The 16,529-nt window shown below is 42.9% G+C and overlaps 1 protein-coding gene across 4 annotated transcripts in view; it reads left to right on the forward strand.

Moving 5' to 3' along the window:
- Nucleotides 1–16,529, forward strand: part of MDGA2 (MAM domain containing glycosylphosphatidylinositol anchor 2) — a 1,412,234-nt gene that overhangs the window by 935,031 nt on the left and 460,674 nt on the right. For all 4 annotated transcript variants that reach the window (XM_069208709.1, XM_069208707.1, XM_069208708.1 and 1 more), the window contains exon 7: nt 4,260–4,589. In XM_069208709.1, coding sequence (XP_069064810.1) covers nt 4,260–4,589 — 330 coding nt within the window. The remainder of the gene's footprint in view (nt 1–4,259; nt 4,590–16,529) is intronic.

Consider the following 16,529-nt stretch of genomic DNA (forward strand, 5'->3'; position numbering starts at 1 on the left):
TGTATAGGTCTCTTGTAAAGTGGTATACCACATACCCAGGGCCTGTGAATTAAATGCCACTGCCGGGCCTCTAGAACCCATCAGGTAGCACTTTAAACTATGCCCATGCCTGCCATTGCGGTCTGAATACAGTTTTAAACTGCCAAGTCCACTTGGCATTTAAACCCTCTTGCCAACATTAATCTCCCGTTTCAGTAAATATAATACACCCCTAAGGTCGAACTTAGGAGGCCTGTAAGGCAGGGTGCTGTGTAATTAAAGTGTTGTACATGTACTTTTAAGTATTACATGTCCTGATAGTCAAAAACTGCTAAATTCTATTTTCACTGCTTTAAGGCCTACCCCTCCCATGATATAATGCTGAGGATTCCTTATTACATTTAATAAGCTTTAATTTCCAATTGGGAGCCAGTGGCTATATCATGTTTGGTGTGTATGAAATTGTAATAATAAACTCTCTTTAATAGTAAAGTTAGATATTACAATTTTGAAAATGCCACTTTTAGAAAGTTGGCATGGCATTTTTATGTCCTTAGCCTTTTTGTGCCTATAGCCTGCCTTGGGTTATATCACTGGGGTTAGCAGACAATTATAGTTTATGAATTTCTCCTAGGCAGTTACACAATAGAGGGATTAGGTGTACCTGAGAGTACCATCTGCTGGCACAGAGGTCTTCAAACGTTTTGATGCCAGGAGCCCCTCTCAAAACTTTTTAGGTGTAAGGACCCCCTCCTGACAACGATTTCTAGAAACTGGTATTCATCATTGACAATCATAAATGTCCCCAAATGCCACAGCTAATCACTTTTACGGAGAGGAAATAATATTAAACAGTGTTTAGCAAGCTAAAGGTCAGTGAGTGTAGTCAAAGGTGTGGCTAAAACCAAAGGCCCTAATTTATGAGGAATTGGCATAGAGCAGTGCCGCTAGTCTTCTTGCTGTACTACCCTACACCAATCTAAAGGGGCGGGAATGGACCGTACTTATGAATTACAGTGCATTCCTATCCTTTCCCCCTGCGCTGGTGCACAAATTGCTGCCTAGTGTTAATGAAGGCAGGATTGTTTTTGTGCACGAAGGGGTACCTTCCTGCTCAAAAACAATCCATAGAGGCATTTTTCTCTTTCTATATGTGCGGCAGAATGCAACACACATGGAAAGAGGAAAAAACTAGGAGAAATAAAAACATTTTCCTAATTATGCCTGCTCAGGGGAGGTGAAAGGTTTTGGCACTGCTCCAGTTTACGTGATTTTGTCAATCTGGGACAGTGTCAAAACCCATGGGTGTTGCGCAGGAACACCGACCACAACGCCCATGGAACGCCTCCTTGATGCAAAGTAAGGCAACACAGCAGCTTGAGCTGCTTTGCCTTACTCCATATCTATGAGGCCATGCAAAGCCATGCAGGGTGGCTTTGAGTCACGTCACAAGTATGATTGAGAGGCTTGTGCCACCGGAGAGTCAAAAAGAGTGATTTCCGGGGGTGGGGGGGAAAGCCTCTAATAAATAAGCCCCAAAATATTCTGTAAGTTTTTAAAAGTTTTTCACTATCACATAGCTACATATAAAATAGCAGAAAGCTTAAATGAAAAATAAATAGAAGAAACTTGTTTCTCATTGGGAAATGCACTGTAGTGCAATATAAAAACCTCTATTAGTTAATACAATGCAGAGGCATGTGTGTAACCTGAGAGCAACACAATGAACTCTTTGTGCAGTGAGCTGAAATGCCTTCGTGATCCCCAAAAGCCTCCTGTGGAAACACAGGTATTCCTGTTTTTTGCAGGGGGTGCTTTAAATGTGCTTGTTTAAAGGCGCAGCACATTATTAGTGAATACTTACAAAAGTATGTTCTTGTGGCTGTTTAGTACATGTTCATGACTGTACACCCCATGGCACCCCAAATTCTTGTCCCTAATCCATAAACTTGGACTTGCAGGGAAAAACCGCCATACTTGTGGATTTGTGATATTACTAAATTTCATTTCTTGGTGTTCATTTCTGGAGAGCTGAATATGTGAACCAGAATTACAGAATCTCCATCCATGGATTTCTATTACACCTAATATGTTCTTTGGCGCTCAAAATATCAGTGAATCCAGCCCAGGGGCATATATACACAAATCCAATTCTAATAACAATTTGAGTCCATTGTGAAAAATATGAATATTTACTTATTTCTCATTGTCCAAAGAGAACTATTTTGCATAGGAATTTGCCAATGTTCTGTTGTCAACATCAGTTTTATTCTTTGTGAGAACTGCAGCACACCTCATGTAGATACAGCATGGTCATAAAGTTATACTTTGAACGTAAGTCACATTATGAACATTACTTCAAAATGTGTGTCTGCAAAGTTCCTGTGTGGGTACTTAACATCTTCAGAGTTAGATATTTTGTGTGCCTGATACTCATTGTGCTTCTGAGGGTAACTTTTATTCTATCTTATAACGTTACCAAATTATCCTCTTTATGAAGCTAATAAATATGTGTGGAGAACTAATTTGACTGCATTGTGCTCCGAGTACACATAATCGACTTCCAAGAAACAGCAACCACATTGTTCATTTATCATGATGCAGCTCACATCTAAAAGGTACAGTGGTTGCTTAATGGGTGTTCTACAGATCTTGACCTTTCCACATTCAAGGTCGCATTTTAATGATTGGACGGATGAAGTGAGGCTGGGGCATTGCGCGACCCTGTGCCCACGAGACCACAGCCCCCCTGTGGGTCGTGACCCACAGATTGAAGACCTCTGTGCTGGCAGAATGTAGTGTGGAGCTGAGCCCCAAAATCACTTGACTAGCCTGTGCCTTGCCATCATACAAACAGCCTACCAACCCAACATTATCACTTAAACCAGCTTGGAGCCAGGGTAGGGAAGGCAGGAAATTCCATGCATTTCAAAGCCACTGACTAGAAGCTACTCCCATTTTTTAGAACCGGGTACCAGGGTGTAAAAGAAGGACCTCAGATGCCAACTATTCTGTACACTTCTGGACCTGTGGATATTCTGCCAAGGAGTAGGACTGATGTGCTGCTATAAGGACTGCCTCTCGGCAGGACTGCTTCTCTAAAAGAACTGCTGTTCTACTGTTCTGACCTGCTGCCTGCTCCCCTTGTGCCTAGCGAAGAACCCGGGTCCCCGGAGAGACTAAATCACCTGATCTCAGCCTCAGGGACATAAAAGTCTGCCTAACCATCTCCTGGACCCAGCTGCAGCGATATCCTGGTGCCCAAGTGGTGCCTTCCTGGACCCTTGGTTGGCTCTTCAAATTAGGCTTGTCGGCTCTTCATGACCACAAACGGGCCAGTTCATACTGGAAGCACACCACTTGCACTGAGATTGTGTGTGTGCTGCTGCCCACCTATCTCTTCGCACAGCAAGCATGTTGTTTGCGCTATGCTGCCCACTGCCTACAAAGCTCTTGTTGCTCCCCATGACTCTCTCCAAGGCAAACAGGACTCTTGGCACAAACCTTGAGAAGGTAAACTTTCAGGTGAACTAATCTGAGACTATATCCTACCCACGCTCCATCGCTGTCAACCTGAGTAGCTGTAGCAGTGCAACCAGACAGCCACATTTGGTACTTTATGCTTTTAGAAGCTTTTCTTTACAAATTCATGACCGGTCCTACCAACTGAATTCTTGTTGTTTTAGATCTGTTTTATTGATTACATTTTGCTCCATTTGTTTCTAACTTGATATGGATCTTTTTGTGTTGTGTTTTTACTGTTTTACTGTTTGAAGTGTTGCACAAATGCTTTATACATTGCCTCTAAGTTAAGCCTGAGTGCTCTGTGTCAGTCAACCAGGGGGTTGAACACAGGTTCATTTAAGGTTTGCTTGTGTCTTACCCTGACAATGATTGTCGTTGCTCCTTGGCCAGGGCTCACACCTCAGTCAACCTGTAACCCATTTTCTAAAAATTACCCAGTTATTAGGAATAACTTATGGGATGCAAAATTACTGCATGTGTTTCTACCGTTAACAGACCATTTTCCAGGATTCTGTTTTATCTCCTTTTGATTGATGAAACTGTGTCAATTTTACTGTACCCAGTAGTTCCAGGAGTGGTAGAATTTACAAACCTGGAATACTGTTGTGATTGGAATTAGGAGCTTGCATACGGAAATCTTCTTTTTATAAAAGCTATGCGCAATAAAAAAATTAGCATGAAGTAGTTTTATCTTTTATGTTTTAAAATTCTACTCAATTATCATAAGAACAATGTTATTATTTTTCTGTTTTCAGCTTTGAAAAAAGGACGTTTTTGGATAACACCAGATCCATATCACAAAGATGATAACATCCAGATTGGACGTGAAGTGAAGATCTCTTGCCAAGTAGAGGCGGTTCCTTCTGAGGAACTCACATTTAGTTGGTTCAAAAATGGTCGTCCATTACGAAGCTCTGAAAGGATGGTCATCACGCACACTGATCCAGACGTTTCACCGGGAACAACTAATTTGGACATTATAGATCTAAAATTCACCGACTTTGGGACGTATACATGTGTTGCATCTCTCAAAGGAGGAGGAATATCAGACATAAGCATTGATGTTAATATATCAAGTAGTACAGGTAAGGGTCCAGAGTTTCTTGATGAATCACATTATCATGCTATGCTAAAAACGTTTATGCATGACATTAATAGCAATACGATGTGTGGATGTGTTTTTATAAGTGGATAAAAAAAGATTTCAAACTTATTCATCATATCAGAGCAGCTTGATTTCACTCAAGGCTGAACCAAGAGCTAGAAGCAGCCCTGGCAAATTTGTTTAGAAACAGCACCTACTTGCATCCAGCCAGTGAGCAGAGCAAGTCCAGCTGTTTCTAAAAGGGTTTGTGCGGGGTTATGTTAGCTAATGTTGTTTCATAAGTGGGCTGAATGGTTCATTTCAGAGCACAATTTCCAAACATATTTGGTTTATAGGAGGTTCAGATAGACAGTCATATATATCATGGTGCAACACAGTTCTCTGCTTCAACAAACCATGAGTGTAACTATAACAAAAGCCATAGGTTTCATAATAACATACTGTTATTAATGGCATATCATATAGATATTTATGTTTATGTTCAGCAGGGGTTGAATTTTGCAGTTTTATGCAAGGGGTTGTGACTTCCAGAACAGGGCGGGGTATGTTTCCTGCACTGAGCCATGGCTGCACACAGTCAAAGGTTGTGTTTAGCAGGCATTTGACACCCATGGAGGGATTGATGCATGAACTGGCGGTAGAGCAGGTCCTTCTGCGAACCTCTCCCCAGGCATGGCAAAAGACCCATGTGTAGTTGGGGTTTTTCATCCAAAGATTGTTTTATTTGAGGACCTAGCCAAAGGCCAAGCCCTGCAGCTAACCCATGCAGTGCATCGTTGTTGGATGTGGACCTCTCTACAGAGTCACCCTCAAACTGTTTGCCTTTACCCTTCCTGATTTGGGGGACTCATTTTTGTTGGCTTTAGGACTCAGTGCACTTTACCACAGCTAACCAGTGCTAAAGTGTTTGTGCTCTCTCCTTTAATCATATTAAAATTGGTTTACACCCAATTGGCACATTTAATTTACTTTTAAATCCCTAGTAAAGCGGTACTACATCTACCTAGCACCTGTAAGTTAAATGCTAGTTCGCCTGGGGCACCTATTGTGTCATCCATTAAAATAGCCCTTAAAGCATGTCGCTGGTCTGCCACTGCACCCTCTGTGCGGTTTTAAACTGCCAATTTGACCTCCCTTTTCATTACATAAGTCACCCCTAGGGTAGACCATAAGCAGCCCAAAGGCCAGGGTGTATTACTTGTCCTGGCAGTGAGAAACTCACAAATTAATGTTTCATTAATGTAGAGCCTACCTCTCCCATAAAATAACATTGAGTTACCTTATTACATTTAATAAGTGGAAAGAGGTATAAATATCATGTTTGGTCTCAAAAGGGTGGTTACAGGAACTTTCAAAAGCTGAAGAATCCCAGCTGACCAGAGGCAAGTGGACCTGGACTTTGAAATTGTTATCCCTCTTACATCTCTCTAGCTGCTCCCCTGTTTGCATGAGGTCATTGAAAATGTACCCCTGTAGTTGTTTGGGCACCAAACAAAAGCTGGGAACCTTTTCAAAACATTTTGCTCGAAGCTCCACCTTTAAGGAGACTGACCGTGAAAAGTATCCAACCACCAGTTCGGCAGAGTTAAACTGAATTTCAGGTTTGTTCGGCATGGAGACCGTGGAGAATATTTTTTCTTACAAAAACAACAAGGTTCCTTTTCAAATTGAGACATCAAAACTATTTAAAACGTCCATACTTCCAGGCCCTAGCAGGGCCAATCTACCTGAGAAAACCAAGTGCCAATATAGTGAAAACATTCAAAAAGAAGGGAATAAATAATCACACTCCAATTTATAAAATAGAGGAACGTTTAATAAACATAATCCCACAGAAATGACAAAAACTACTACGGGAATTTGAGATATAAAACTTTAATGATTTAGGTGAAAATAACACTGAAAAAAGGCCAAAGCTCCAATGGTGCTTCCAATTGTTTTGCCACTTGTTTTCACATTAATACTTAGATAAGGCTGCTTGACCCCGGCAACAGCTAGTTGAGCTTAGGTTTAAATTACTGAAACCTTTGAAATTACCTAAATAGATAATAACTTTATGACTGGTGGTGTGCACAAGTTTACCCCGTCTAATAAACCACTTTCTCACACTAACGTAGCATAAACAAATAAACCTGTCTTAAAGAGTTTACTATGATATCTGCTGACTGCAACTTTTGGCTACAGCATTTTAGGTATGCATAGGCAATACTGGAACCATTTGAGGTCGTCACCAATGTATCTCCTTTAATAAGCCCCTTTCTCACACTAAGGTAATATTTAAAAATCCTGTCTTAATGAATTTCCTGTGATATCTGATGGCTGCAACATTTGGCTGCAGGATTTTAGGTATGCATAGGCAATACTGAAACCATGTTTTAAAAGTCATTCTTGTATATACTTTAAAACTACACTGTAGCCCACATGCATGCCTGCCTGTGTTTTACCTAAGCAGCCACGTATGCTCATAAAAATCAAGCAGCGTTACTATCTCTTAAATGGCAGAACACAGAAGCTGGATGTGTTCAGCAGTCTTCCAGGTGTCAAATATATTAGTGTCAGAAAGTTTATAAATGACTGGGGAAGTGGGCAATCTTAAACCTTAATAAACATACCCTACTTCGCTCTTAACAAAGATCTCTGTGAAACTCTAACTCATGCTTGGTTGTTGTACCAAATCCAGTAGTCCACTCGCAGGATTGACAAATCCATTTTAAGTTCATGCAGCACCAATAATCCATTTTAAACCCAGTCAAAAAATAACAATATACTCAACCCAGTGTAGAACAATAGAGATCAAAATTGTGTAGGAGTAAATGCAGATTTGTAGCGCTTTAAGGCAAAATGTGGCTAGAAAGTGTGAAGTGACAATTCACAGTTGACAGGGCTCTAGGCTCAATTTTGTGCTAGCCACAATGAAGCAGAAGTTTGATCCATCAAGTGGGCCACCCCTGTCAAAGTTTTACATTCAGACTCAGTCGGGCACGGTCACAACCTGAAGGTGGCACGGGTCAACTTAGAGTCGACTATGTCACCATCAAGGCCCCTAGTATGCCTTTTCCTTTGGTTCAAAGTATTCCACACAGGACAAATCTGGATTTTGTATTGGCTGAGATCACTTTGCTACTGGAATAGAGTGCCATAGTTGCAAATGTTTTATCTTTGGAATTTAGGCCTGATTCAGAGTTTGGTAGAAAAAATACTTCATCACAAGTGCAGTTGTTATCCTGTCCGCCATATAACAAATGTCATAGGACATAATTCACTTATAATACAGGGAGCTGAATATTCATCAGCTTTGTGATGGAGTAGCCCATCCTTTGTCACTGTTTTGGTTCTCAAATTCCAACCACTGGGTCAAGGCAGAAGGCTGTAGCTGAGAGGGGCTCAATGAGGCCAGAAACATGTAATGTAAATCCTGACATATGAGTCATCAGTGCAGCAAACAGTCAAAGCCAGCTGTACCTGGGTTTCGTCCCCACCGAGAGAGCACCCTCCCTATGGAAACCTCAATGTCTTGTCTTAATTTTCTGTAATTGGCACAAATGTCTAAGTTCCTAGTTTCTCCAACTACAGAGATGATTCCTCCTAATCACTGATGAAGCCTCAGGACCTCAAAGCAGGATTCAAGGCTCCATATTTCTATTCACTGAATGGCAGTGACACAGTAGACAAAGCCTGACTAGCAGCACAAATAGAGATTAGGAGGTACTTTCTACGTTTGAACCTCCTATGACTGCCCTGCTGAGGAAGCTATTAGCAACATCCTTATTACTTTTATCATCTATGTAAATATCTGCAGTAATAAAAACAACATCAGACACGATATTGTGTTAAACACTGTTGCTGTTGAGATCATACACTATTTGTATGCTCTAGCCACAGTGGATAGAATTACTGGCATGTGTCATATACCAAACCATATCAATAAAACTGCATGTTTTAAGAAAAGTGAGCTTGCAGGTACACAAAATAAATGTGAGCCCTTTCGTTGAAGAAGCACCTGATATGTGGGGATCATTAGTATCTTAGGTTGCACTATAAAAGATTCAACCTGCTCCATTATTAAGGGACTGGTTCCTGAAATGTGGCTCCATTAGAGGCAAGGATGGAAAAGTTAACAAGATTGGGTGTATGGAACCGGATAGTGCATAGGATATGAATGACGCATCACCACTGTTTATTAAGAACATTAACAACATGGAAGGAAAACTCAAGAATAAAAGTAGATTCTACCTGACTACTGGGAAAAGAAGACTGAAGGACTCCTGATCTCAATCTCTACTTCAACCTTGACACATAGGGCCTGATTACAACTTTGGTGGAGGGGGTTAATCCGTCCCAAATGTGATGGACATCCTCCCCACCGTATTACGAGTCCATTATATCCTATGGAACTCGTAATACGGCAGGCAGGAAATCCATCACATTTGGGACGAATTAACCCCCCTCCGCCAAAGTTGTAAACAGGCCCATAATGTCTTACTCCTATGATAAGGTCCAGCTGAGCAGCTGTGAATGGACCACATTGAACAATGAACGAGCCCTACATGTAAGAGATATTTGGAGCTTAGAAATTAGCTTTGAGGACCAAGGGGAGGTAGGAAATTCCAGTAGTGACATTTGCAGCATCAAGAAACTATTGACACTAAGGGCCTCATTCTGACCGCCAGGGTACCGCCGCTGAATGACCGCACCGCGGTCAAAAGACCGCGGCGGCCATTCAGACATTTCCTCTGGGCCGGCGGGCGCTCTCCAAAAGAGCGCCCGCCGGCCCAGAGGAAGTGCCCCTGCAACGAGGACGCCGGCTCAGAATTGAGCCGGCATAGTTGCAGGGGTGCGACGGGTGCAGTTGCACCCGTCGCGTATTTCAGTGTCTGCTTAGCAGACACTGAAATACTTTTCGGGGCCCTCTTACGGGGGCCCCTGCCGTGCCCATGCCATTGGCATGGGCACGGCAGGGGCCCCCAGGGGCCCCACGGCACCCCCTACCGCCATCCTGTTCCTGGCGGGCGAACCGCCAGGAACAGGATGGCGGTAGGGGGTGTCAGAATCCCCCATGGCGGCGCAGCAAGCTGCGCCGCCATGGGGGATTCTAAGGGCAGCGGTAAACCGGCGGGAGACCGCCGGTTTGCCTCTTCTGACCGCGGCCGAACCGCCGCGGTCAGAATGCCCTGCGGGGCACCGCCGGCCTGTCGGCGGTGTTCCTGCCGACCCTGGCCCCGGCGGTCTTAGACCGCCGGGGTCAGAATGACCCCCTAAGTTATTTTGTGAATTCTGGAGGACATGGACAAGGCCCGAAAGGTCCATGAAGAAACTGTGGCCTAGCCAGCCAGTTACTGATTGTGATTTTGTCCTGATTTTCACCCCGCATTTGAGGCTACTATGATGCTGCAGCAAAAGTGTATCTAAATTTTGCAAGCCTAAATGTAGGACTTACGACTGATATGAATCAAAGAAATGACCTCAGTGGCTACAAAATCCGTCTTATTTCAGCTCTGACCTCACCATCCTTTGTTTTCCCACCCACGGAATTTGAGAACCAGCTAAACAACAAAGTTCCAAGGCAAAAGGTGATTGGAATGATCCGTAGGTTCATTCGACGTCTGCTTCATAGCCATCACCCTGAAGTTTACTTCTACTGTGAAAAGTGATTCTGCTTGGCACTCTGTGTGATTTTGTTGCTTTTTACCGTAGCCATTTTTAAATCTACAACTTTGGATTCCCTTTCCCAACTTTAACCTTCTCTATATATTTTGCCTACTCCTCTATTCTTGATTAGTCTAAATTGGTTTGGGAATATTATTGTTTTGCATTGTTTACTTTAATGTTGCTTGGCACTGCTTAAACACAGCACACATTTCTCAAGTAAATTGCCTAAAGGTGGTGCCAAACGTGCAGAAGTACCCTAAGATTCACATTACACTATGTTGAGACTTGTCCACGTTGCTATGGAGTTGGTAAGGATACCAACTGTAGTGGACATTGTAGACAGCTGGTGGACATATTGGTGGATCCACAATTCAAACAATCTTTTTAGAGAAAGTAGCTGATGATTCGCGTTTTGCATCCAGGTACACCCTTCATTGCCAAATTCCCATAAACGAAACATTAGCAAAACTGATAAAGCAACAAACACAAATAGAATAGTTACTTTATTAAAACATCTGAGAATGTAAGCTGGCTGCATTTCAATGTAAAGATTCACTGAGGAAGACTTGGTAGGATTTCAAATAAAATTCCTTCTTTTCGGTCGAATGCAAATTCTTCTGCATCTCTGAGACATTATTGTGCTGCTCGCATATCAATTACATCGAAAATGTGGTTATTCTCAAACGACTTTTACTAACCTGATTCTCTCAGCCTGCTATTCTCACCCACCCCATCTCTTCCCTTTTATATTAGCGTGGTCAGGATTCACACAAAATGAATAAATAAAATAAAACAGCCCCCTCGGTTTTCAGAAAATCAATTTAATTTCATGTGTGGAGCAAAAATGTAACTTTTCATGATTGCAATTCATCGCGGAAACATGCACCTCTCTATAAATGAAAATTGGAAGCAAATGGTGTCCTGGAGGAATTAAGCCATGCCTAAAGTAAATGTTTTATAAATCAACACATAATGACTTTGAAGTGCTGCATTTCCTGTCTCAAATGACCTTTTTAAAACACGTAAACATAATTACATGGAAATGCTGGTAATTAATTTCTGAGCAGCTTAATTATGACACGTCAATACTTTCAGCATGTTAATGCCCATATGCGATACGTCTTAGACTATATTGTATATTCGACTGCCTGCCTGACAATAACTGCTCACTTAGTAGCCTTAATTTCCATACGTTTGATAGAAGGCCCAAAGCACAAAAAAGTAATTAATTTACTCCACAAAATGTCTACTATACTCCTTCAGTTACTCAGACTAAGCTAATCCTCAAAAAAGTTATAACTTCTAGAATAGGAGAAAATATGAAATTACGTATTTTTATTTGTACGTTGAACCATGAGGCCAGCAAAATGGCTCAAGAAGTTAAGAAATGTGATATTTTCAGGTCGTGAGTTTGAATTCCGGTAATGCTGCTTCACATTCCATGCTTACTACGTCAGTTAATTGAGTACCATTTAACCCGTAGAAAGAGTCAATGTGTGCTATGAAATGTTAAATAAAATAGGTATTAATATAAATATGCAAATTATTTAGACGTACAGTGATATTCAAACTGGAGGGGCATTTGTGTATCTCAACCATTTTGCATACTTATTCAAGCTTGTTGTGACTCTATAATAGCGCTTTTAAAATGAGTGAAAAAATTGGCTTTAAAGGTTTGCGAATGCCCACATAGTTATGATATTCTGAGTATACACTACCATTCATAGACCAATCGCATTCTCTCTGAGAAAACGACTTCTCTTGCCCTTTTCCAAGCTTCACTCCTGTGGAAAATCTGTTGTAGTGGTTGAGTGCTCAAGTTCATACATTTCATTTTTTCTCAGATATATGCCAATAAATTCTCCTTTCTTCCATTTTGGCACTTAAGTTAATCATAGGCGAGGAAAATGTTTTTAGATGGGTTCACATACTTTAAATGTCTTAAAAAAACAATTCACAGACTCAGTATAATGTGGTTATATATTGACTTCTATCGGTCATGTCGTATGTCCAATGTTATTTTGTGTTTTGTATGAGTTGCTAATTTCCAAGTGATCTCTTATTTTACTATGTATACATATGTTCATTATTGGAATTCGCTACAGATATTACTCCTAACCTTTAACTAAAACTGGTGTGAATATTTATCGACTGCACTGATGGCAAAAAAGAAAGACATCATCCAAAATTAAATTTGACATGAAATCCGAAAAAATTGATTTTACTTTTACTACCACCTCTTTTCATTATACTGTCCTGACATCACTGGTGTGCTGTTCCGGCAAGCTTTTTGCCTTATCCCTCCTATTTTCTGAAATGTATTTTTATTGCCCTTAGGACTCTATGCATTGTGCCTCAGCTAACGAGTGCTAAAGTGCTCATACTCACTTCTTAAAACATGGTCAAATTTCCCAACACCTGGTTAGCATATTTAATTTACCCCTGTAAAAAGGTGTACCATATACCCAGGGCTGATAAATTAAATGCTACTAGCGGGCCTGCAAAACGTATTGTGCCTCCCACTTAAGCAGCCCCTAAACAGGCCACCATGATTAACAACCTAATCATGCATCTGTCTGGAAAGACCAAAACTTAAAAAGGTACACAACAGATTTGACAAAGCTTGAAAAGTGACTCTAGATAGACAGGAAGTATATATCACTCTGTCTATGTGATTCATCCCAATTTAGAAGGAAAATGTTTTACATCGTGCTTTCTACAAAGACTAATCACAGTGGTGCCTGTGCTCTTACACTTAGCTGTGGAGCTGTAGCAGAAGTCAGTAGTATGAACCTAATCATGGAGGACAGTTGTAGGTCATCAATGGAAGGTATGTTGTATATCATTCTGTCAGACTTTTTTTTGCTATTTCTGTACACCTTTCTAACCAAGTTTTGATTCCATGTGACCGGCCCGCATGGTTTCTATATGTGACATTTTTGCCATCCCCGTAAAGACAGGACTATGCCCCTCATTATGACTTTGGTTGTCTATTCCGTAGACCACCGAAGTCACCGCCGCCATATGACCGCCAGTGTTGGCGGTGTGAAGACCACCATATTATGACTGCTGGCTGCTCTCCACCACTATTTGGCGGGGAAGCCGCCAGCAGCCATACTGGCAGTCGGCAGTCTAGTGGAGCTTGCTCTGACACCACTGCCACGTCTCCACAACACCGCCCACCGTATTACAACATTGTAAGTGGCATGGCGGTGTTGCGTTGGGGGGGCGCTGGCGGCAGAGCAAGCGTCATGGACCCTGTTCCCTCCTGGACGACCACCGCGACCACCAGGTAAGGTGATCGTCCGACAGGGAAGTAGTATGAACCTAATCATGGAGGACAGTTGTAGGTCATCAATGGAAGGTATGTTGTATATCATTCTGTCAGACTTTTTTTTGCTATTTCTGTACACCTTTCTAACCAAGTTTTGATTCCATGTGACCGGCCCGCATGGTTTCTATATGTGACATTTTTGCCATCCCCGTAAAGACAGGACTATGCCCCTCATTATGACTTTGGTTGTCTATTCCGTAGACCACCGAAGTCACCGCCGCCATATGACCGCCAGTGTTGGCGGTGTGAAGACCACCATATTATGACTGCTGGCTGCTCTCCACCACTATTTGGCGGGGAAGCCGCCAGCAGCCATACTGGCAGTCGGCAGTCTAGTGGAGCTTGCTCTGACACCACTGCCACGTCTCCACAACACCGCCCACCGTATTACAACATTGTAAGTGGCATGGCGGTGTTGCGTTGGGGGGGCGCTGGCGGCAGAGCAAGCGTCATGGACCCTGTTCCCTCCTGGACGACCACCGCGACCACCAGGTAAGGTGATCGTCCGACAGGGAAGGGGGAGTTGGGGAGTACTGTTGTGGCAACAGGAATTAGTATTCCTATTGCCAGTATCCTCTCCACCAGGGATTTTGTGGCGGGGGTGCTGCCACGTAATCCCTGGTGGAAAGGATACTCATAATAACACAGGTGGTGTTAGGTGGACTGCTGGGTCGAAGGTGGTCAACCCTCGGCCAGGCCGTCTCACCACCCTGCCCGTACAGTGACAATGCAGCGGAGGGACTGCTTCCCTGCATCTGCAGGCAACCCACGAAGAACAGAGAGGACCCAGGAATGCCAAAACCTGACACCAGACAGTATCACTGCACCTGTGCCGCCAAGCCCAAGCTGAAGTGAGCCAACAGTGTTAGTATTGTTCCGAGGCCCTACAGAGGTGAATACCACCTTGAGTTCACCCACTGTGCACATCGCTAGGGCGTCTGCAGTCTCGCTCTGCAGGCCCCCCCCTCAGCGCGACCCGATGGTTCATTGCACCTCTGCACCCAGCTTCCCTAGACCAGAGAGAAGAGGCCCACAGGTGTCCCGACGTCCCCGAGCCTCATTTGTTGGTTTGGTCAGGCTGGACCCCCACATCATGCCTGCAGCCTCTTTTTACAGGCCCCCTCTACTGCAACCACCACTGGTGATGAAAACCCAATGGTCCAAGACACCGCTGCACCCAGCCACCCCGAATTTAGAAGAAAAGGATCACAGGTGTGTCCCTACGTTGCTGAGCATATCAAGAATTGAACCCCCTTGGTGATTCACCCAGACTGGTCCCCCAATGCACTCCTGCAGCACCTTTCTGACCAAACCCATCCCCATTGACTTCCAAGGGGCAACCAACATTAAATTGCATCACTGCACCCAGCTGCCCCAGTGCTGCCCGAGGTGACCTGTTGGTGTGGCCTAGGACCCTGCCCCATACTCACCTTAAGTCTGGAAGATTGGTACTTTGTGTTGATGTTTGTTGTTGCTGTTGTTTGCTGTATGTGTTTTCTTTCCCTTAGAGTAACATTGCAGCTTCAGAAAATTGTATTGTGTTGACTTTTGAGAATTGTAGAACTTCATAACTCAAAGATTCTGATGATCTTGGTATCAAAATTTATATAAAAGTGTGTATTATTTTTTTTTAAATGGTGTAGGATTTCTTTATTGAGTGTGTGTCTCAATTACTGCCTATGTGGGTGCAATACATGTTTATCACTACCTTCTGATATGCCTAACTGCTCACTCACACTTCCACAAAATTTATTTGGGGTTTGCTTGGACTGTTTGCGTAGTGTACCTCTTTTTTAGGCCGTAATATAAAGAGCCAGCTTCCTACATATGTGCACTCTTCCTAAAACATGGCTTAGTTGGTGTATACCTAATTGGCATATTCAATTAACTTATAAGTCTCTAGTAAAGTGCACTACATGTGCCCAGGATCTGTAAAATAAATGCTACTAGTGGGACTGCAGCTCTGCTTGTGCCACCCACTCAACCACCCTTCCAACATGGCTCAGGCCTGCTACTACCGAGCTTGTAGGTGCATTTACACTGCTGGGTCATCCTGGCATTTAAAGCCTCTTGCCAAGCTTTAAACTCTCCTTTTATTAAACATAGTTCTTCTTCATGGTAGGACCTAAGTAGCTCATAGGGCAGGGTGCTATGTAATTATAAGGCAGGACCTATATCTTAAGTTTTACTTGTCCTGGTGGTAAAATTCACCCACGTTTTTCACTACTGTGAGGTCTACCTCTCTCATAGGTTTACATTGGGGATTCTTTATTACATTTATTAAGCTGTAATTCCTAATTGAGGAGGAGTAGAAATGTCATATTTAGTACCTATGGAACTGTAATAGTAAACCCTCCTTAATTGTAAAGTGTGATGTTTTGCAACAATTTTGAATATGCCACTTTTAGAAAGTTAGCATGTCCCTGCTCTGAGTCCTGTGTTCCTACAGCCTGTCTCCACTACATGTCTGGGCAGCGTGATAGCTAGACTTTGTGCATTCCCTCTAGACAGACACACACAAAAGGAGCTAAGATTTGACAGATGGGCCATCAACATCCTGATGGCCCATTCTGTGCAGGATGGGAGTAAGAAGATGACACACCTGAATAGTCAGTGTCCTGCTTCAACAAAGGGCTATATAATCCCCAGTAGTGAGTCTGGATACAGGGCAGACTTTGAAGTCAAACCCACTTCAAAGGCACAACTGCGTATAAGGTCTGGACCTCTTTCCCTACTAAATCGGTACACTTCTGGACCTGTGGATACTCTGCCAGGAAAAAGGACTGCTGGGCTGCTGAAAGGACTGTCACTCTGCTGGACTGTGTTAGACTCCTGCTAAATTGTGCTGAGCTGCTGCTCTTCCAGCCTGGTAGTGAGAAAGACTGGACATGAATCTCTCCAAACCACAACCAACGTAACTCGAAGGTTTTTTTGGCT

The sequence above is a fragment of the Pleurodeles waltl genome, chromosome 9 (assembly GCF_031143425.1).
Source record: "Pleurodeles waltl isolate 20211129_DDA chromosome 9, aPleWal1.hap1.20221129, whole genome shotgun sequence".
Taxonomy (NCBI): domain Eukaryota; kingdom Metazoa; phylum Chordata; class Amphibia; order Caudata; family Salamandridae; genus Pleurodeles; species Pleurodeles waltl.